This window comes from Myotis yumanensis, unplaced genomic scaffold (assembly GCF_028538775.1).
Source record: "Myotis yumanensis isolate MYYU_CA2020_CCGP unplaced genomic scaffold, mMyoYum1.0.hap1 SCAF_10, whole genome shotgun sequence".
NCBI lineage: Eukaryota > Metazoa > Chordata > Mammalia > Chiroptera > Vespertilionidae > Myotis > Myotis yumanensis.
This window is the reverse complement of record NW_027223761.1, coordinates 39,895,309-39,917,972: the sequence shown is the minus strand read 5'-3', so window position 1 is coordinate 39,917,972 and position 22,664 is coordinate 39,895,309. Positions and strand designations below refer to the sequence as shown.

Sequence of the window (22,664 nt, the reverse complement as noted above, 5' to 3'; positions counted from 1 at the left end):
AGCTTACTAATCGCTAGGTTTGTGGACACATTTAGCTGATAATTTCAGTGCATGATAGAGATGTATGTTCTAACTTCAGGGAGGTAATTATACTTTCATTCATTTCTCAAACATTTATTATGTACCAGGTATTTTGTAATGTACTACGAGTACAAATATTAATGACACACACTATTCTGGTTTCAAAGAGTTTATATAGTCAATTGAGGGTATAAATAAATAAATAACCCATTATAATTACTTACATATATTTGGAGACTTGTACAAGATACAATAGACATACAAAGATAAGAGTCTTGGGTTGCCTAGAAAAATTTAGGAAACACTTCTCAGGGAAGACAATACTTGAAATTTGAAGAAAGAACAGGACTTTTCCAGATGGCTAAATGGCATGCATGCATGGCTATTTTTCAAAAACACCTGCTATTATAGAAGTGGATGGAGAGCTACTTGAACCTGTACAAATAATAAATGCACATTTGGGGATAAAAACTGGAACCCTTTCAGGTATTAAATATAAAATTGTTTTTATCCATTTGTGCATAACTTACTTAATGTGCTGTTCAGCTCCCTGTGTTTCTGGAGTACATGTGGTCTACTGAGGATACCAAATGTTCATAATTAGAAGCATGTTATTTGTGGGTTGTGGGGGAGGAATATGAGAAAAGAAGAGGGTAAAGGAAACAAAGAAACAGGGTAAGGAGGAAAAGAGGAAGAGGCAGAAAAGAAAAGAAAAAGAGATAGAAGAGGATAGGATGATGAAGAAAAAGGAAGAGACTGAGGAAGAGAAGGAAAAGCCCTCTCAGGAAATCTCTATATTTCATACCTAGTTTCATTGGCAAAGTTGGGAGTGGGGATTTATGAGGAGCCATCAGCCCATAGGGGAAGCACAGCACCAAGCCTTCATGTCAAAGAACCGGTTTGCTACACCCTCCCGGATCTGCTTCGTCTTCACACCATAGACAATGGGGTTGAGCATTGGTGGCACCACTATATAAAGATTGGCCAGCAGGATATGGACATGTCGAGGAATGTTATGTCCAAAGCGGTGGGTCAATAAGGTAAAGAAGGATGGAACATAAAACATGAGGATGACACAGAGATGGGAGCCACAAGTGCTGAGAGCCTTGTGCCGGGCATCCTGGGAAGGTAAATGAAACACTGCTCGGAGGATCAGTGAGTAAGACACAGTGATGAGGATTACATCCAAGATGACCATGACAATGGGCACTGAGAAGCCATACCAGATATTAACAGTGATGTCAGCACAGGCTAAGCGGGCCACTCCAATATGCTCACAGTAGGAATGGGGGATGATGTTGGTCCGGCAGAAGGGCAACCGCTTCAGCAAGAAAATCACTGGGAAGATGATGCAGAAGCTTCGGGTGACAATGGCCAGAGCAATTCTTCCCACAACAGGCCATGTTAGCACTGTTGAATAATGCAGAGGAGCACAGATGGCCACAAAGCGGTCAAAGGCCATAGCTAATAGGATGGCTGACTCCCCCACAAACATCACATGGACAAAGAAAACTTGGGTGACACAGGCATCAAAGGCAATGTCATGGGAATGGAACCAAAAGATGGCTAGGGCCTTGGGTACAGTAGTGGTGGACAGCAGGATGTCCGTGATGGCCAGCATGGAAAGGAAAAAGTACATGGGCTCATGAAGGTTAACACTCTTGATGATGACCATTATCAGAACACTGTTCCCCAGGACTGCCGTGATATACATGAGGCAGAGGGGTATGGACAGCCAGTTGTGATACGCCTCCAACCCAGGGATGCCGAGTAGGACAAAAACTGCAGGGTGGAAGATGGTAAGGTTGGTGTGAGTCATGATGAACTTTAGGATCCTCTCTATAATGACTTAGAAGTTGATGGGTCTGCTGAATATAATAGGAACAGAAAGCATCTCTGAGTGTGAGCTGAGATCACAAAAGACAGCATGGATTTCTAAACTGTGGGATTCTCCAGGGGAAAGTCCTTCCAGAGACTACTCACTTATAGGGATAACCTCTGGCCCTTTGTGCTTATTTGCACGTAGAATGTCCATCAACCATGCTTCACCCTGCCCCCAAGGTCTGGGCCCACCCACTTTTCTGTCCTCATTCTGCATTTCCACACAAGCAGCATTTGCCCCCTTACCCGTGCTATACTTTTCCCTCCAAGACTTTGCTCATTCTGTGTTTACAGGAATTTCCCTTCCCTTCCATTTCTTCTTATTCAAATTTTAAGACAAATGACTTTTTTAAATGGCCCATGTCTATAATAATATATCTCCTTCCTGAAGACCTATTAGGCAAACTGTATTTTAACTTGATTATATGTAATCACATTAAATTTATCTGGCTATTACCTTGAAAATTTCACATGACACTTACCTAATAACTTGGCACTTGTGGTTCCCTATTCATGTAAGTGGAGCACAAAGTAGAAATCCAGAAGGAGCCTAAGGGATGTGTTTCTCTATGCTGATCAAGATCGAGATCTTCTCTAAAGGCAGTGAGGAGTGGGGCAGCTGTTGAAATTGAGAAGCCATATTCATTACCTGCTCTTTGTGAACTTCTCACGCTCCTCCCCAGATAATTCCATAAAGGTTGTGTTTAGATCTTCGTATCCTTAGAAGCCACCAGGAAAACTATTCTGAGTATAAGAAATCAATACACTCCCCCCTGGCTCCATTAATATAGCCTTCCTCTGGCCCACTTGTTCCTTAACCCTCAAAAAGATTTAGTTTTCCCTCCTGCTATGAAGGATTAATCCTAGAGACCTTCTTGTCTTGGCTTTTCCCACCATTCATGTAAGATTTGTCTGCTTCTGAAGCTCTATCTGTTAGCTATCAGGGCTAGGGAAAGAATGAGTGATTAAGATTCTGAAGGGAACATGGAGAAAAGAGACCATGGAGAGGATAAGGAGAGAATCAGGAGTATAAAGGAACAAGATAAACATTAGGTGCAACTACTGATATGGATTTTCAGAGGGTCCCTTGGAGGAAGGGCATCCAAAGAAATAAGAGACAAAATTTATGAGTCTATCCTTCTTCCTCAATGCAGATGCACTTGCTCGGAGCATGATGGCTGTAGGGAGGGAGCAATGGGTCTCCACATAGATACAGGAAAGGGGACAGAGCCAGATTCAGACAAGTAAGGGTCCCTAATAATTTGATACCCTTCCAGACAATATATTCTAAATATTAATTTATCTTCGATTTACAGGAGAGTCTGAACTTTACTGGCATAAGCACCAAGAGGCCACATTGTTCTGCCTCTATTCTAAAGCATAGGCCCCAAATTTATATAAACAAAACTTCATCAGAAATCAAATTCAGCCCTAACTGGTTTGGCTTAGTGGATAGAGCTTTGGCCCATTGACGGAAGAGTCCTAGGTTCAATTCCAGTCAAGGGCATGTACTTTGGTTGCAGGCTCTATTCTTAGTAGAGGGTGTAAAGGAGGCAGCTGATCAATGTTTCTCTCTCATCAATGTTTCTAACTCTCTATCCCTCTACCATCCTCTCTGTAAAAATCAATAAGATCTATTTTTTAAAGAAATAAATCAAATTCATTTTCCTTTTATATATTACTTCTCAATGCAAGATACCTAATATAAGTCATCAAAAAAAACCAACTCTGACTCTGCTTATAATTCTAACGATGCTTTATAACCTCAATAGTAAAGACCGCAAAGGCAGGGAAAGATTTGGTCCAGGCTAAAAAGAAATAGAGCCACTTCTTCAATTTTCTGCTTTCTCTTTTTCTTCCTAGTATCTTTTCCTCTTGTGACTTCCAACCCTATTTTTTGGTTATACCCATTCCCTCCGTAGGGGAAGGCCCTTTATGTTTTTATACAACCTTAAGTTTGGAAGACTCCTGACATCACAACAACATACTAAAATGTGCCCACAATCCACCTCAAATATAATTGTTAGATAGCTATATAGGAGTGGAGTTGGTTATTTTTTGTGTAGTTATGTTATTTAGACATTTATTTAAACAAGCATGATTTTCATTTTGCCATTTTCCTTGTACATGTGCTTGTGGTCTCATATTTTTCACCACCTACAAATGTGCAGGCTGTACACCCTGAAGCCATGTTCCTAATGGGTAAAATAGCCTGCCCCCGCCCCACACTAGGCTATAAGGGTGGCCTCTGTTTGCAGCACAATATATGGAAGGATTCATTGTGAGATGTATCACAAGAAAATTATTTCTAATAACAAAAAATAAGGCATCAAAATTTGTAAATGTTTACCCTTTTAATAAATTGAAACTAATTCAAATTTATAGCTCTAATAACCTTACTCTTGCTCACATACACTCAAAGCCAGCATGTAACGTGGTTTTATAATCTAAAAACAGTCTTACTGCACTGCAGAGGCACTGAGATACCATTAATCCACTGACTCACCCTTAATACCAATTCATTTTTTAAATAAACAAACATCTCAAGAAAAATTTCTACCTACCCATTTGTTTCACTCCCCCCCCCCATAAAAATTTTCAGGTTTTTGTCAAAATTTGAGTAAGCATATGATGGTGTATCATGTGATTTTCATGTTTTTATGATGTGATGGAAAACGTGATGGAGAATCCCAACTTCAAGGCATAACCTCTCCTCTCCCCATCGCTATACCTGTTCTATAAAATGCAGGATGGGAGACAGAAGGAGGAGGATTTTTCAAATTTAGACACACCTGAAATCCAGATTACCAAGAGAAAGTTCCCTCAAGAGTCCCCACCTTGGGACTGGGGAGTTCACAGCACTAAGCACATAATCTGGCACATTTATAAGTACATTGAAACTATTTGAACAAATGGGCCATGGAATTGGTAAATTAGCCTTTTACTAGTGGATTTGTTTGTTGCACAAGGTGGTGATCAAAACCTGAGCCATTTTCATGAATAGCCCCCCAATGATAGGTCCCATCCTGGTACAGTCTGCTCTTTGAACTGCACTCGAACATTTTATTAAAAAGTCTCCTCCCGCATTCTCCTAGTGCTTTTCCTGACCCACGTCTGCATGCCCATTTCTTTCTCTCACCAGTCATCCTCCTAGTCCCGCTGACATCCTTTGTCTCACTGACCCCTTTTATCCCACATATCCATTTCCTCTCTCCAAGCTTTTGTCTTTTATATAGATTTCTAAATACACACACACACACACACACACACACACACACACACACTCCTGTCAATCCCTCTCCCTGACACCGCCAATGCTCTTAAACTCACATTCTACATCACAGTATTAGCTGAAGGATCGAGGAAGTGATAGAGAAGAGTTAAAAACTTTGCTTGTTCTGAGAGATGAGGCATGAGAAGAAAGAAGACTGGACCGATCATGTTGGCATTGGCGTGTCACTAGTCCTGCCCCATACAGAGTGCTTATATTTAGAGACAGAGAGGCCACATGCTTCCTCCTTCTGGAGGCAGGTGCCAGAGTCACCCATGGGATCACTGGGCATTTGGGTCAATGAACCAATGGAGAAATGAAAATTCTTCCTCTAATGCCAAGAGGGAGCACTAACTCTAGAGGTAATTAGTAGCTCCAGACAAAATACATTTGAAAACACAGCATAAGAGCAGTGACAAAAATCCTACTAGTAAAATAATTACAGCTACCATTTGTTGAGCCTTTACTATACCCCTGTCACTGTGTTAGGGTTTAACATGAATTTTCCCACTTAATTATCAGAACAACCCAATGAGATAAGGCATTGTTAATCTTTTCATATGGCAGATGAGAAAATAGAGGTTTAGAGAGACTAAGCAGCTGATAGGGAGAGAAAACAAAAGCCCTCAGATGAGCATGTCAAAGTGTTCAGACTCAGTCCACAAATACTGATTAAGGGAGATGAGAGGGGTCATTTTGAAGTAAGCCTGCAGGCTCAATCACTCAAGGTAAGTTTGAGAACAGAAAAGGGACAGAATACATGAACACTGAATAAAATGTTTACACTCTTAAAACCAAATTTTACTTTGGGTGCACTTAATTAAAGCACTCTAACATTATTGGGAGAAGAGTAATTCTTCCCAACTCATCTTGTAACTTTTGGAGCAAAGAAAGTTGTTAGGAACCAAATAAAGGGGGGAACCGAATATTGCAGGAAAGACATTAACCCAGCAATTCCACTCTTAGTTTACAGCAGCTTAATTCATAGTAGCCAATAACTGGAAACAACCCAAATGTCCAATAAAAGAAGAATGGATAAACAAATTGTGATATACTCATACAGTGGAATACTATTCAGCAATTAAAGTGAACAAACTACTAGAGCATGCAACAACACAGATGCAACTCAAGATTATTCCATGTGTGAAAGAGGCCAGATACAAAAGAATCATACACTGTATGATTCTATTTATCTATATATATAAAAGCCCAGCAACCAAATGACAAAACAACCAGAATGACGACCAGGAGCTGCCCCCTGGTGGTCAGTGCGCTCCCACAGTGGGAGTGTTGCTGGGCTAACTGGGATGAGCAGCACTCCCATAGCGGGAGCAGCCACTCAGAGGGCGGGTCCACAGTGGGCTGATCCCCGCAGGCCACACCCCTCCACCAGTGCATGAATCCATGCACTGGGCCTCTAGTATTTATATAAGGTTCTACAACATATAAAAACTAGTCTATGGTAATAGAAATCAAAACAGTAATTGCTCCCAGGGTAGAAGGAAGCAGAAGGAAGTTTCTTTGATGGGTATAGTATATATAGTGAAAGGAATGTAAATTACATGATGTCTGCATTTGTCAAAAAAATAATTTGGGGGAGCATCAGAAAGGAATAAAGAGAAATGGAAGGAGCAGAAATATGGGTAAGTTCTTCTTCTCATGAGTTTTAATTCACATGCAATGATTAAAACAAAAATTATAACATTATCTGATATTAAAGATAATGATATTTAAAAGTGAGAAGAGTAAAGAGAACTAAATGGAACCAAGGTTTCTACTTTACTAAAAGTGGACTATGAGTCACATGTATATTTTTTAATAGAACAACTTCAAATAAAACTACACAAAACCATACACTCAAAAACTCTATAATTAAATCAAGAAGGCCCCCTAAACATGTTCAAATAACCCACAGAAAGGCAAGAAATCAGAAACTGAGGAATGAGACAGAGAAGAAGCAGACAGAAGACAAATAATAAAATAGTAGACTTCAGCCTTAATATGCCAATTACTTTTACTTTAAATGGTCTAAATATACCAATTAAAAAATAGAGATTACTCTTCAGTTGCCTAAGAAGAAGGAACAAATGATTTTGGCAATTTCCATCATACCAACTATCACATTGTTAATTTATTGGTCTCTGGTCTTTGTCATGTAACTTAAGTTTTAATTTCATTATGTGTTTATGGTATTATTCCATTTAATTAATACCCAAAATTTACATCACACAATCATGTTGACTTGGCTCTGTGACTTTTACATGGTTCTCCAACTGGGACTTATTTAAACAAGCAACAAGTCCTAACATTTCAAAGTAAAAATAAAAAAATCTAACCTGAAATTTCTTAAAAGGGAAGAAGTGAGTTTCCAAGGGTAAATCAACTGGTAATTTTTGGAGCACTGAGAAATTTCTATGTTCCTTCCTTTCCCCTAACATATCAGTGCAGGATAGCATATAAAAATTGTCAAATGTAGCCCCTGATATGGGATTCTAACTTAGCAACACTACTTATAAAAATTATATTTATTTGATTTAAAGGGCTCATCAATCCACTATCCTAGGTAATGGGGACTCCCAATGCCCCCAGAGAACTATGGAAGATTAAGGACATTTTCATGAAAGAATTGGGAAGCCTCAGATGGATGGGAAGTGAAGTTAGAAGACCAAGAAGACAGAATGGAGTGATGGGTTTAATGACTTCTTCCACTTCTCCATAGGATAGTGATATCTGATCTTACCTTGGGATTCCAAGTCCCTCTTCCCCTTCTGAAACTGAGGGAAGGTGAAGCCCGGATTACTGTGGTGCTACTGGTCACAAAGGGGACATATTAACCTGAAAATTGTGACAATTGAAAGTTTGCTGTAGGAGGTTTCTAGAAGAGGATTCAGTGTCAAGTGGTACCACTTGGACCCAAGGCTTTGTGATCTGTAATCTACTGTGCAAATGGATAATCTGCTCTTACGTGTTGTTGTTCATTGGTCATTGAAAGCAGGAAACCATAGACCCACATGGACACAGGTGTTGGTGGTAGTAGCTGCATTAGTCAAAGCAGTGAGAAAATCAGGGTCACTTCCCAAACAGACCCCTCTCCTATCCCATGCCAGTAGGGAGCAACTGAGAGACCCAATGAGCCTTCCCTCCTCCTCCCATTCTACCTCCACTCCCCACAAAGGGCTGAAACTCACCTCTGGGGAGTAGGCTCTGACATAAAGTCCCCCAAAGCCACAGATGTATTGACAAATACCTTCTTCTAATGGCCAATGTCACAGGGAAAGACCAGCCAGGTGCTCCCCAACATGTGTTTAGAAACCTCCTATAATTTTGGGCTGGAGCCTAGGAGACCAACAGAGAAACTTTCCTAGAGACAACGTCAATGATATCCCCCAGTACCTCCTGGACTACTAGGCAATGAGAAACACAGAATACATCCAATTTGCAGGAACTTAATTCATTTTGTTGGACTTAAGGGGTCTGTGATTTATCTTATGAACCATCCTTGTACAAACAGTGCCCAGGATAGGCACACGTCAGCCAAAATCCTGTTAGTGTTCTCTTGAGGCCATTTGATTATAATGGCATTCGAGGGCACTTTTTCCCAACCCTCTCCTTTATGGCTCTCAACCCACTGCTCCCACTTCCCAAGAGCTCCTCTCCTCCCTCACCATTGACTAACAGGTCATTGCAGCTCTTTCTACATTTCCCCATTCAGCATCCCAGACCACCTGCCAATCTGTCTCTGAACTACTACTCCTAGAACACTACTCATGTGCTAAATCTCAGTGGAAATGTTCAAAGTAGTGGCCAAGAGCAGGGATGTTAGAGCCACACTGAGCTAGTATCCTGCTAATTACTAGCTGTGTGACCTTGGGCATGTTACTTTATCTCTTTGTGCCTTGGTTCTTTGTCTGTACAAAGATGGGAAAATAATTGTACCTACTGCAAACGCATGTTGTACTAGAGCAGTAACTGCACATAGGACACTCCAGAGAACTATAGGCATCACTGTCATTCAGAGAAGACTTCCCTGACTCCTCCAAGAAGGGGGTGAGGCTTTCTCTGTGCTCCCACCATGCCTGGTACTGACCTGAGCTAACACAGTTACTTTCATTGTTCTCTGCCAACTGTGGGCATCACTGTGTCCACTAGACCATGAGGTCCTGCAGGGCAGCAGGGTCTTGTTATTGCCACTGTATACTCACCACAAGGCACAGGGCCGGGTACAAACAATCAGTTCTGCTATAAAGCTGGTTTTGAAATGCAGATTTGGTCCAACCAATTGATGTATTAGTCCTACCAGACCTGAGGCCCTGAACCTAACTGTCCCCTATACCTGGGCTCCTGAGCATTAAAGAGAAAAAACCAACATTATATAGAAAAATGTTAGTTACATGCAAACAAGTGGTTAGAATAAGATGGAACTTGGAGACATTGCAGAAAATAGGTCTACCTTTCATCTACCTTTCATCTATCGCCAATATTCCACCTTTGTGTGGAAATTACCAAAAAATCAGTACAGCGGTCTGGTAGGGTTAGGGAACTGAGCATAATGTGAATATTCTGTTTACTTATGTGTGACTTCATCTGCAAGAAACTAGATGAACATGGAAAACTGCACCCAGCTGAACCAAACTGCATAGGAAAATGCAATGAGCACACATGCACATATGCAAACATTCATCAGCTGCCTCAGTTCACCACTTGTGTTATGAGCCACACCTGTCCACATCTGGTGTTACAGCATCTCACCTGATTTCAGATTAGTGTCTCCCACCTCTTCACAATAATTCACAAGCTACTTCCGACACTCACTTCCACAAGGAAAATTCCAAGTCTTTTTCAAGGTGAAGTGTCATATTTATTGGTGCATGTGCTAGTATGTACTTTGTAATCATTTAACATGTGCTACCATTTTTGTTGGTTCCTATCCTTTTTATTTTTTAATATATTTTTATTAATTTTTAGAGAGAAGTGAAGGGAGAGGGACAGAGAGATAGAAACATCAATGAGAGAGGAAGTCATCGATTGGCTACCTCCTTCCTGCACGGCCCCCACTGGGGATCAAGCCTGCAACCAGGGCATGTGCCCTGATCAGGAATTGAACCAACAACCTAGTTCCTGAGTTGATACTCAACCACTGAGCCACACCAGCTGGGCAGTTCCTACCCTTTTTAAATATGTCACTGACAAAGTTTGCGAATGTTGTGTCCCTCCTCCCATTTTTCCTGTAAGCCGTGTTTTTTATTGCATTATCTTGCATATCGTGGTGATATTTAGGATATGTTTCATTATAACAAAAGGAATCATACTCAGTGGATGTGGTTGATGGCAATTAATTCTTTCTCATCTCCATGGATACCTAAGGCTCCTGAAGCTGTAGGAGCCCCTGTTAGTCAGCAAACACTGTTTGGGCCAGCACTTCTGCCCCACAATTAAAAGCTATAAATATTTATTCATAGACAACTGCATGCCAGGCACTGTGATGTATAACGGAGGTACCAGGGCTAATAAGAAATACTGACTCTAACTCTTTTAGTCTAGTGGGAAAAGGAGAGACAAGTAATTATAATAAAGGGGATGCTATTAAAAAATAAAGCAAGGTCTTCTCTGCAGCAAAGACCTCCCAGGGGAAGTGTTCCTCTTCCCAGATCTTCCTACTCCCCTAAGTTAGTCTCTTTCTTTGTTGCCCTATCTCTGCCTTTTTACTCTACTCCCTGGGTTACCAGACCTATCAGCAATGAGCAAAGATGGAGCAGGGAAGAGTTAATGTGGCACAGGTGGGAGGAGTAGGGCCTGAGGGAAGCAGGTGTAGCAGTCACATAAAGAGCCTGGTAGGCACCGGTCAAGGCAAAGAACAGCTGCCAACACACGGCGCTCAGGATCCCTCCCCAGTCAAGTCTTCTGTTGTTTTCTTCCTCCATTTATTCATCCAAGAGGTATAAGCTTCCGCTGTGGGCTAGGCTCTGGAGGAATCGGTTCTGCTCACCCTGACTCCTTCAGCACCAAGGATGCTTCTATCTTGCATGGTTGCTCCTCTGAGTTGACTGCCATTTCCTCCCTTTCACCTCTCCCTCTGGCACATCAGGAATGAGACTCTAGTGGGACCTCTTCTGGATTGTAAAGAAGGAAAAGAGAGAAGTTCCTTTTTTGCTGCCATTTCTCACTTTCTTCATTGCATCCCAGGCCCAACTTCAACTCTTCGGCCAGTGTTCAAGTTCACTATTTCAGCATCGAGTTAAAGGAAACGTAAGCACCCCACACCCCAAAAACCTACCAGTTTTCTCCTGTCACACAAGGCTTCTGCCTTCACTCCAGGTTCCATCTACCTCCTCTTCCTGTTTCTCCCTTTCTCTTAACTCTCCCCCTTTCCTCTTGGAGGGTAACTGCCCAGCATGTTAAAGCTGAGCGATGCTTAAGCCCACCCCATTGTAAAGATGAGGAACCTGAGGCCCAGGAGTTGTTCCTAAGGATACACAGTCAGGGACAGAACCAGCCTAAGGCCTGATCCCCACCCAGCGTTGGCTTTCTCCCCATCACCAGAGACTGAGACCTACTCTATTTAAACCCTGAGGAAGAAAAACATACATCTCAGCTCCACTCTCAGCTGACCTCCCACTGAAGGGCTCTGACTGTACCAGCTACTATAGCAGTGACCACACCCTTCCTCACTGCCACTGTCCCCTCTCTCTCTTCCTACCCTCATGAGCTTTCAAGTGCAAAGGATTCTCCCATCCTAGCTAGGGTTATGGTCTTGATTATCCATTCAAATCCCCAACTAAAGATAAAAACCCTGTGATCTTCCCAGCCCTGTACTACCCTTTACATACTCTATGGATAGGTCTGTGCCACTGTGGCACCCCCAAAAATTCCTCCGTTTGTCCTTCCCTTCTCAGGAGTCATGCCCCCATGAGCCCTAAAGCTTTACCCCACACAGGATGGCAGAAGTTCCACAGCCCAACTCCACCTTCCCACGCCCAGCCTTCTTCCTACTGACTGGCATCCCAGGCCTAGGGGGGACCCAGGCCTGGCTGACACTGGTCTTTGGGCCCATGTATCTGCTGGCCCTGCTGGGCAATGGAACAATGCTGGCAGTGGTGCAGGTAGATTCCACACTGCACCAGCCCATGTTTCTCCTCCTGGCCACCCTGGCAGCCACAGACCTGGGCTTAGCCACATCCGTAGGGCCAGGGTTGCTGGCTGTGATGTGGCTTGGGCCCCGCCCTCTGCCATATGCTGCCTGCCTGGTCCAGATGTTCTTTGTCCATGCACTGACTGCCATGGAATCTGGTGTACTCCTGGCCATGGCCTATGATCGTGCAGTGGCAGTAGGGAGTCCACTGCACTACTCTATCCTTGTCACCAAAGCTCGTGTGGGATACGCAGCCCTGGCACTGGCACTAAAAGCTGTGGCTATTGTTGTGCCTTTCCCTCTGTTGGTGGCACGATTTGAACACTTCCGAGACAAGACCATAGAGCATGCCTACTGTGCACACATGGCGGTGGTGGAGCTGGTGGTGGGTAACACACGGGCCAACAATTTGTATGGGCTAGCGCTCTCACTGGCCGTGTCGGGTGTAGATATTCTGGGCATCACTGGCTCTTATGGGCTCATTGCCCACACTGTGCTGCGACTGCCTACCAAGGAGGCCCGTACTAAGGCCTTTGGCACATGTAGTTCCCACATCTGTGTCATTCTGGCTTTCTATGTGCCTGGTCTCTTCTCCTACCTCACACACCGTTTTGGTCGTCACACTGTCCCCAAGCCCGTACACATCCTTCTCTCTAACATCTACTTGCTGCTGCCACCTGCCCTCAACCCTCTCATCTATGGGGCCCGCACCAAGCAGATCAGGGACCGGTTCCTGGAAACCTTCACATTCAGAAAAAGCCAGTTCTGATGGGCACTGAAAACAATGAAGCCTAGAGGTCGAGCTGGGGGACATTCAAAAAATCTGGAATCTGGAAGTATAAACTATGTCATTGGCCTCATTATCTGCATATGACTCTCATAACCACTCAACAGGTGTTTGCTGTGAAGCCCCTACTATGGGTACCACTGGAATGTGTAGTTAGACCTAGCCACATATCCTGCTTATGGGGAGGCAGGGGTCAGGGGCCAGTGTGTTACCATGCAAGGAAAATAAGATCAGGAATTATCGTGGGATCCTAGCACACAAGATTTAAAGAAAACTCCCCTCCTTGCCTCTCCCCATCATTTTAACTTAAGTCTGCCCCTGTTCCCTCACAGTAGCTCCTCTGCAGATCCTGAATCTAGGTGTCTGGGAAGAGGGACAGTTCCTCTGGAGACTAGTTCTTGTCTTGGATCACAGCCCTATTTCTGGGGTCAGATTCTGTTCTAGCCAGAGTCATACAGGCTTCTCCCCCACCTTCCGAGAATCTAGATAATGTGTCCTGGGGTCCCAGTTTCACCAGGACACTGATCTTTAAGATATTCCCAGTTCAGAGAATCCTCTTGGTCTCCTGTGTAATCACTATCTCCCCACTCCACCCCACCCCCAGACCACACACTCCATTGCCAAAGTCTTAAGAGTTAATGGCTCGAAGTTCTCTCCCGAGGCTTGCAGCTTCATGGGTCAGGAGTCCAACTGAAATAAATTTTTATATCCCTAGAAAACCACTGTAATTATGTTGCCTGCTTGCCTGAAGTCCAGAATCCCTATGATCTCTTACCAATCTGCCCTTTTGCACATCCTCAGCCAAGAATGTAAAATTCCCAAGTAAAAGCCTCATCAACAACCCTATTTGTCTTGGCCAGTGGTTCCCAAACTTATTTGGCCTACCGCCCCCTTTCCAGAAAAAATATTACTCAGCGCCCCCTGGAAATTAATTTTTTTTTAAATTTTAATAGCAATTAAACAGAAAGATATATGCCCCCAAATGAACCTGTGGCCATCACCACCCCCCTGGATCGCTGCAGCGCCCACCAGGGGGCGGTAGCGCCCACTTTGGGAATCACTGGTCTTGGCCAACATCATCAGAAGCACATGATGTTGGCGCAATATGATGAAACAGGAGTATTTCACATAGCTGTGGCTACAGAGAAGAGATACTAACAGGTTGTGCCATGGTGTTGCCCAACAGCAGATTCACTTTGCACTCCACACTAGGAGGGATATTGCACAAAAGATCTCTCATACCAGCATGCAGTCCAGAACGAGTATAATCTCAGACGTAAGGCAGGGAGTCACTGTTAGGAGGTCACAGAAAGCTGCAGGCTGCACAAGCAGACCCAAGTGCTCCAGGAAAACTATCATAACCACAAATATTGGAGTTAGCCATGAAGACCTGAATCCAGGTGGAAGGCAGACCAGAGCAGATAGCTGGACTACACACCATGGGACACTGCACAGGAGGCCATATGGCTGAAAAGGCAGGTGGATGCCATCTACAGGGCCACATGGGGTCTCATCGGGCCTCATTTCAAGGAACTGAAGAGAGAGACCAGAAGCTATGATTTTCAGAGGTGCTGTCACACTCCAACCAAGTGGAAGAGGAAGAAATCTACACTTTTCCTCAACCCAAATGTGAGCTCAGTCATTCTCATAAAGTTCTAAGTTAAAAAGCCCTCCAGACAATAATTCTGTAAATAATTGTGACAAAATTCTAATCTTAAAGGGATACAGGTCTTTAAGATGTCCATATCTTTCTCTTAGGGGTTCCTCTTCAATAAATCTAGCCTGACAAAATAATTACCGATACGAAGAAAGATGCATGCAATAAGATATTAGATTGTTGACAGTCCTGTCATTCACACACACACACACACACTTTGCCTTTCCCCTCTGGTGCATGAAAAGTGAAATCGTGGCAGCCAATGTTCATAAGCAATGAATTCTGTCAGCCTCCCAGCACAGAAAGCCTCTCTTCTAAGGCAGTTTCACCCCCTGGTTATGCACAGCTCCCCAAGGCAGCCGATTCCAAAGCTGTGCATTGTTCATCATAAGAACTTTCTTCCTTGCAAGCTAAAAATCCACCCCCTCGGGCATTTGTATTTTGTTTTGGATTGAGATTACATACATATCTACCATGTGATGTGTTTAGAAGGCTTTACCAGCACTCGCTTGCTCCTCGAAACACCTGAGAACAATTATAAGCCCGTAATCCCTTATCTACAATTCCAAAGTTAAAAAAAAACTCTCAACAAACAAGTGTTTTCATAACTTTGGCCCAGAATGTCACCTGAACCATTTACAATTGTATTTATATTTATATTTATTTTAGAGTGACTATTCATATATTTAGCTGCAGATGTTGATCAGAGAGCACTGCCCTAAATCTCACTGGGGTATGTATGTCTCTGTACCTCTGCATCTGTCTCCTCCTTGCACTGTCAGTCCATTTCACTCTGTCTGTCTCTCACATAAGGACACTATATTACCTTTCTAAAATCCAAAACATTCTTAATTACAGGCCTTGGCTGATGTGGCTCAGTTGGTTGACATTGTCTGGTACACTGAAAGGTCACTGGTTGGATTCCTGGTCAGGGCACATGCCCAGGTTGTGGGCTCCATCCTCTGTCAGGGTGCATGCGGGAAGCAGCTGATCATTGTTCCTCTCTCACATAGATATTTCTCTCTCCCTTTCCCTTCATCTCTCTCTAAAATTAATAAAAGCATGTTAAAATTTTTAAATAATAAATAAAAAATTCTGAATTACAAAACACACTTATCCCTAAAGTTTTCAAATAATGGATGGATTAGAAACTTACACAATTATCCCTGTAGCCTGAAAGAAGTGAAGGCGCGCTAGGGTTCTTGATCACTCTAAAGTCTTTGCTATCCACACTATTCTATCCTGCCCTAGAGGTTGCCTGCAGAGAACCTCATGTTCTCTGGATAATCAGTCCCACCAGTTGGTTGACCTCATAATCTCTACTCTGGTCACCCCATATGCTGCAGATGATCTGTGTTTTTCCCAGGGAAGTCCCCAGAATTTGCCACACTGGAGGCAAACCCCATGAACAAAATATGGCCCACAGAGCCCAGCCTTTGGGCTCATCAACTCCATCCAGAACTCAATTGTCATCTGTTTTCCTTCAGTGACTTTCAGTCTCAGACTTTCTGAGTCAAAAGGAAAGACAGACTTATTTAATGTCAGGATAAGGCAGGGTAGAATTTAGAAAACCTAGAGAATCATGGTAGCCCGAACTCAATTGTCATCTGTCTTCCTTCAGCGACTTTCAGTCTCAGACTTTCTGAGTCAAAAGGAAAGACAGACTTATTTAATGTCAGGATAAGGCAGGGTAGAATTTAGAAAACCTAGAGAATCATGGTAGCCCAGCCAGCATGGCTCAGTGGTTGAGCCTCAGCCTATGAACCGGGAGATCACAGTTCGATTCCTAGTCAGGGCTCATGCCCAGGCTGTGGACACAATCTCCAGTGTGGGACATGCAGTAGGCAGCTGATCAATGATTCTCTTTCATTGATGTTTCTCTCTCCCTCTCCCTTCCTAAAATCAATAAAAATATTTTTTTTAAAAAAAGAGAATCATGATAATTAAACAGTAAAAGACAGGACAGAGGTATGGACTTCTGGGTACAAGGTTCATCAGTACTCAATTTCCCCTCAGCCTCCTCTATGAAAATCCGAAAGAGACCCTCAATCAATTTACCAACAGCCCATCACCCCTGCACCTACCTCATCCAAGCCCTTCTCATTCTGGAATCTCCTCAAGATATGGATGTGCACATTCTCTGCCAGTTTATCAATAATTCCCATTTGTCTCTGTACCTCTGCATCTCTGTCTCCTTCCACTGTCAGTCAGTTTTGCTCCAGGTCTGTGTCTCTTGTCCATGTGTATCTCTCTCTACCTCTGTGTACCTCAGAATTCCTTTCTGCAGGGAACAGAGGTACTAACCATAGTACACCAGGTGACTTCTCCTTGTCAACCATAATTTTAAAATGTGCTGGGCATTAGGAGGAGAGACTTGGTTTCACTTATCTCAACAGGAAACGGGCTTTCTGATTTTGTCTATTGCACTCTTCTCTCCTCCTGCCCATTTCCTCTTCACTCCACCACTTTGCACTTCCATCTAGCATGTATGCACCTCTCCCATCACACACACAGGCGAGCAGAAGGAACAAGTGGGTTTCTCCCTTCACCAAAAGGAACTACTTACCACTTGACGGCAAAAGCTGGAATCAGGCAGACTTGCACTCATTTATTTAACCACTCTGAGCCTGTTCATTCACTTGTAAAATGGGGAAATAGTGCCTACTTCAAGAGGTTACTAAAAGGATGATCTAAGACAGTGGTTCTCAATCTTCTGGCCCTTTAAATACAGTTCCTCATGTTGTGACCCAACCATAAAATTATTTTCGTTGCTACTTCATAACTGTAATGTTGCTATTGTTATGAATCGTAATGTAAATATCTGATATGCAGGATGGTCTTAGGCGACCCCTGTGAAAAGGTCGTTCGACCGTCAAAGGGGTCGCGACCCACAGTTTGAGAACCTCGGATCTAAGATAATGCACTCAAAGTGCGTAGTAAAGCACATAAGAGTTCAACAAATATTTAATAGTAATTCCTCCCCTGGAGCATAGGCTCATGCCCACTGTCAAACCTTTGTTCAAGTACCTGGCACCCACATTCTTAGCTCTGTCTAGGGAGACCTGCCCAGTTACATCCCTTAGGAAACTTTTCTTGGCAACACTCTCCTACCATCTTAGGACCCTTTCCTGTGCCCCATACTCACACTACCTGGGCCAGCACGGACAATGGCCAACTCTGTGGGATAGCTCTACATGCTGAGCCAGGACAGGGAAGACCCTCTACATGAGGGGTCTTACTAGGCACACAGGAAACTCTGCAGAAGGACTCAAGAGAGCTCTTTGGATAGATAAGGGGCAGAGCGGGAAAGTAGCTATCAGAAAAACTCTCTAGAGCAGCGGTCGCCAACCTATCGGACCTCACAGACCACGCATGGTCCATGGACCACCAGTTGGCGACCGCTGCTCTAGAGTACTTCTTTTTAGGAAATACCACTCTTCTTTTCCAGCAAAAGAGCAGTTTGAGATCTCTAAACAGACACAAGGGGAAATCACACATAGATTAGAGCTGTAGTAGGACAGTATGTACTAGAAACAATCAGGCGAGGACAGGGAGTGGAACATGATAATTTCTACAAATTTACCTGAGTAATTCTGACTTCCTGAGAGCTCTCTCAAGTTACTAAGGCAACAGTATCCCAATTTGATTCTTACCCTCACACTATCACCATTCAGCATGGCACTCTCCTACACACACACCTGGTTTTCACTGCTATTGGAACCCACTTGTTAGTAATGGGTTTCATCCCAGGCTGCATATTAAAATTGCCTGAAGAGCTTTTAGAAATCCTGATGCCCAAGCACACTCCAGACCAATTAAATCAGAATTTTTATTGACATTTGTTTGTTTGTTTGTTTTTGAGAGAGAGTGGAAGAGAGGCGGGGAGAGAAACATCAATGCAAGAGAGCAAAATATCAATCAACTGACTCCCACACACCCCCTATGGGAATCGAGCCCGAAACCAGGGTATGTGCCCCCGACCAGAATCAAACCAGCAATCCTTCAGTGCACAGGATGACACCCAACCAACTGAACCACACGGACCAGGGCCAGGCATCAGTAAATTTCAAAGCTCTCAGGTAATTCCAAAGTATGGCCAAGATTGAGAACCACTACTTGATTCTCGGTTTAAGTCTTGATCTGTTCTTCTCCTGTGTGCTTCAGGACTCCAATGCAACCTCACAAAGAAGTTGTCTGCAGGTAACAGGACAGCATATCAAATTGTTTGAAGGAGGTTGCTGAAGGGAAGAAAGACTTGATCCTGTTTCCTTAAAGAACTACATACACACACATACATACCCTAATGGTACCTGCACTTTCCTCCTCTAAAGCAGAATAGGTAGATGACTCCAAAGAATAAACTCAGACCGTGAGAACAGTGAGGCTAAGGTGACTGCCCTCTCCAACCCAATCTCCCATCCCCCAGCAGGACCTCTATGACCTCATGCTGTAGTAGGTCAGAGCCTAAGGCCAAGCCTCACCTCTCTGGGCAGCTCGGGGTTCCTGCAGCAGCCATTGCCCTGCCTAACCCTTCCCATATCCCAACATGTTGGTTGGTACCCCTCAACTGCTAACACTGGATGAAGCTGATACCACATGGACCCTCATCAAAGACAAGGTAGGTAAAGTAAGAGGGCTAAAGAGGAAGCAACAAAGTGTGACCTAGGTGGGTCTGAGTAGCTTATGAGGAGGGAGGATGGAAGACAATAATAACTAACACTTATTCAGTGCTTGCTTATGAGCCAGGCACTGTACCACGTGCTCTGTACAAACTGTCCAATTGAATCACAATTGCGAAAGCAGTAAGAATGGTTTCTTGAATGTACAGAGAGCTATGAGAGCAGAGAGAAGTGCTAAGTCAGGGGCAGGACTTAGGTCACTCCTAAAGAGAGTGACATTCTAGCTGGGCACGTAGGAGTTATTCACACATAGAGGGAAGAATACCTGGCACATAAACAATGCTTAATAAACACCTGAATGAGTTCATGAGTGGTGGATGGGTGAGTGAACAGTGTACTAATCAAAAAGGCAGAACATATGCAAAGGCAGGAGAGGAAAATGGAAAATGAAGATTTATGAACTGCAAATGCCCTCTAGAGCAGAGTTCAAATTATTAGTGGTAAAAATAAGGTCAAAGAGGTGCAGGGGCTAATCATGAAAGGCCTTTTAAGTTTTCTAAAGTACCTGAACTTTACCTTTGACCTCTTCATGGCTAAGTGCAAAAGACAGTAATCTTCAAGTTACCTCAGCTTATCCAAAGTACACACAATTCTATCAGTTAGCTACCCTCCTCTTATGCTAGGGGGCAGCACTGGAGGGGAAGAAAAACACAAAACTATATAGCAAAAAGCAGATCAGCCTTAAGGGACCATTGGTGAATTCTAAGGGAAGGCCAGCCAAGTGGACAATGCCAATGCCATCAATAGGGGCACAGATGTGGATCTTGAGGCTGGGACAAAGAGTAGAGCACACGGCATTTGAAAAATATGGCTCTAACATGAAAGAGGCCCAAAGAAGGAATTTTGTATGCTCCCTAGCAAAACATTGAGCCAGAAGTCTCAGCCATCAATATCCTGGATGAGCTGTTATCATACCTAACTACAATTACTAGAGAGGATCTTACAGGGTTTCCTAGTGGTCATGAAGTTAAACTTTCTATAACTGGGTTACCAAACCCAAAAAAAGCCAAGACAAAGAGGACAAAACCAAGAGGAACTACAATCCCTAAAAGCATATTGGAACTAGATTTACAAAGATGAAGCTTCAAATCCCTAAAGGAACTATGCCCTGCCACTAGGGCAGAAGGTGTATTTAAGGGATGCTAGAGGTAGTGTAAGAATGGATAGTCCAAGCCTATTTTTGTATACCCATTCTTGGTAAATGACATAACCCATCTAACCAATCACCTAAGAATAATCCTTGAGTTTTCCTTTTCCCACACCCCTTAAGAGACCAAGTTCTCCTAATTCTATAACTTAGATATCTTCCTCCATTATTTTAGTTGAGGGGCTCACCATGTCTTGCCTGGAGTATTTTAATACTCTTAACTTTTTTCTCTCTCCCTTCATTTCATGTTCAAAATTAGCTTTTTAAAATGCCTATCTAATCCTGCCCCTAACCAGAGCGCTTCAAGTGGCTTCCCACTGTCCTCCAGATGAAAGTCCCCATCACTTAGTATACACGCAGGCCTTTCCTAATCCAGTTCGTGTGTGCCTGTACCTCCTCATACCCTACATTTACGCGATATGAAATTACATGTTCCTGAATGTGCCCTTAATTTGTAAGCTCAGGGTTTCTTACCAGCTATTCCTTCTGCCTGGACTGACCATTCTCCTACCTGGCTAATTCCTTCAAAGTTCAAGTATTATCACGTGGAAACCTTCTTTGATCCTCTTCTATCAAAGACAAAGGCTGTTAAATAACTTCTAATCTCCACATCTTGCTATGATTTTACTTAGCTGACTACTACTTACATTTTTGTCATTAGACTGAGCTATATTAGGACAAGGATAACGTCTCATTCTTTCATGTATTCCCCAGAGTTTGGCACATGATAAACATTCAAGGTGTTGCTGCAGGATAGAACTGGGAAGTAAGCAGGAAGTATGACAGTCTGAGCACATTGTGGAGATGTAATCAAATAGTGACAGTGGGAGGGTCAATCTAGAGTAAGCTACCAGGTAACTCCTAACCCTAACCTGCTCCCATAAACTGGTATCTGCAGGTTATCGAAGAGCGCTTTGGGTCCAATGTAGTGGCAGTACCTTTCCTATCGGATGCAGCTTGCTATGATCTACTGGGTGTGCTAGTGAAGCAGTACCGCCCAGGCCACAGCCGCCTGGTTTTGACAGGTCGGCAGGGCCGGCGGACATTGCAACCAGTGGGACCACTAACAAACCTCCTGGAGCAGGCAGGGTCTGAGGGTGCCTTTGCCCACTGCACACGGGAATACTCACCAAAAAGTGGAGCAGAGCTAGCCTATGAAGAAATGCGACTCTTGGATGGGCAGCCCTGCCGGATCCACCTACATATGGGTGGCCTGCGCAAGAAGGTGGCCTTTCTGTTGCTGCCACCAGGGCAGGTGAGCCTACAGAAGACTCTTCCCTGGCTCCGAAGCACCCACAGCATCTATGTCATCTACCAGGTCTTCTCCTGTTCCTGGATGCAGCTGGGGTTACTGCCTACAGGTCATGAGCCCCAGATGCTCCGGTTACAACGGTCACTGCCTATTGCCTTCTCATGCCTCAAGTTTTCACTGCAGCCCAAGGGAGTGCTGGGACCACAAAAGGCCCTGACCAAAGGCCCACTACTCCATGGGACCAACTGGGTCAGACCCAACCTCAACATCATGCCACCTCTGGCGTCCCCATCAGCCCTTGACAATATCACTGAACCTGCTGATGTGCCCCCACCTGTCCCAGCCCCATCTACATCACCTCCCCAGGAAGGGCCAGAGGGCAGACTCACCAGAGTCTCCTACAAGGGTCGAAACCCATTCCGAAGGGGGCCCCAGATGCTATCAGGTACTTCTGGGGAAATAAAAATGAAAGGGATGGGACAAAGTGGAGGGAGTATAGCTCAGGAATGTATGGGATACTTGTAATCCTGGTAAGGGGAATGGAAGGAGCCAGGGAACAGTGAGGTGGAAGCATGGTCTTAGTGTGGGGGTGGACACAGCACAGAGAACCAGAGGGCGGGACCAGGGAGGCAAAAAGGCCAGGGCATTGAGTCAATCTCTGACTATCCCCAACCCTGGCAGAGAACTGGCTCTTCAGCCCCCGCAGCCCCCCACCAGGAGCCCAGGGTGGGGGTCCCGGGGACCCCGACCGGCACTCCATGTCCCTGCCCCTGCTTCAGGGTCTGTCCTCGGAGTTCGACAGCGACGACTGAAGTTGCAGAGAAAGATGCAAGGGGCAAG

The 22,664-nt window shown here is 44.0% G+C and overlaps 3 protein-coding genes across 3 annotated transcripts; 2 read left to right on the top strand and 1 right to left on the bottom strand.

Moving 5' to 3' along the window:
* Nucleotides 1-488: 488 nt before the first annotated feature.
* Nucleotides 489-1,840, bottom strand: OR52B2 (olfactory receptor family 52 subfamily B member 2). Its single transcript, XM_070426714.1, has one exon. The coding sequence runs from the start codon at nucleotides 1,838-1,840 to the stop codon at nucleotides 872-874; it is 969 nt and encodes a 322-aa protein (XP_070282815.1). The 3' UTR covers nucleotides 489-871.
* A 10,265-nt stretch (nucleotides 1,841-12,105) lies between these two features.
* Nucleotides 12,106-13,071, top strand: OR52W1 (olfactory receptor family 52 subfamily W member 1). The gene has a single exon (XM_070426713.1). It carries the CDS (start codon nucleotides 12,109-12,111, stop codon nucleotides 13,069-13,071), a length of 963 nt encoding a protein of 320 aa, XP_070282814.1. The 5' UTR covers nucleotides 12,106-12,108.
* Nucleotides 13,072-19,292: 6,221 nt separating this feature from the next.
* CUNH11orf42 (chromosome unknown C11orf42 homolog) lies at nucleotides 19,293-22,636 on the top strand. The gene is made up of 3 exons (XM_070425422.1): nucleotides 19,293-19,364; nucleotides 21,471-22,269; nucleotides 22,506-22,636. Exons 1-3 carry the CDS (start codon nucleotides 19,293-19,295, stop codon nucleotides 22,634-22,636), a joined length of 1,002 nt encoding a protein of 333 aa, XP_070281523.1.
* Nucleotides 22,637-22,664: the final 28 nt, after the last annotated feature.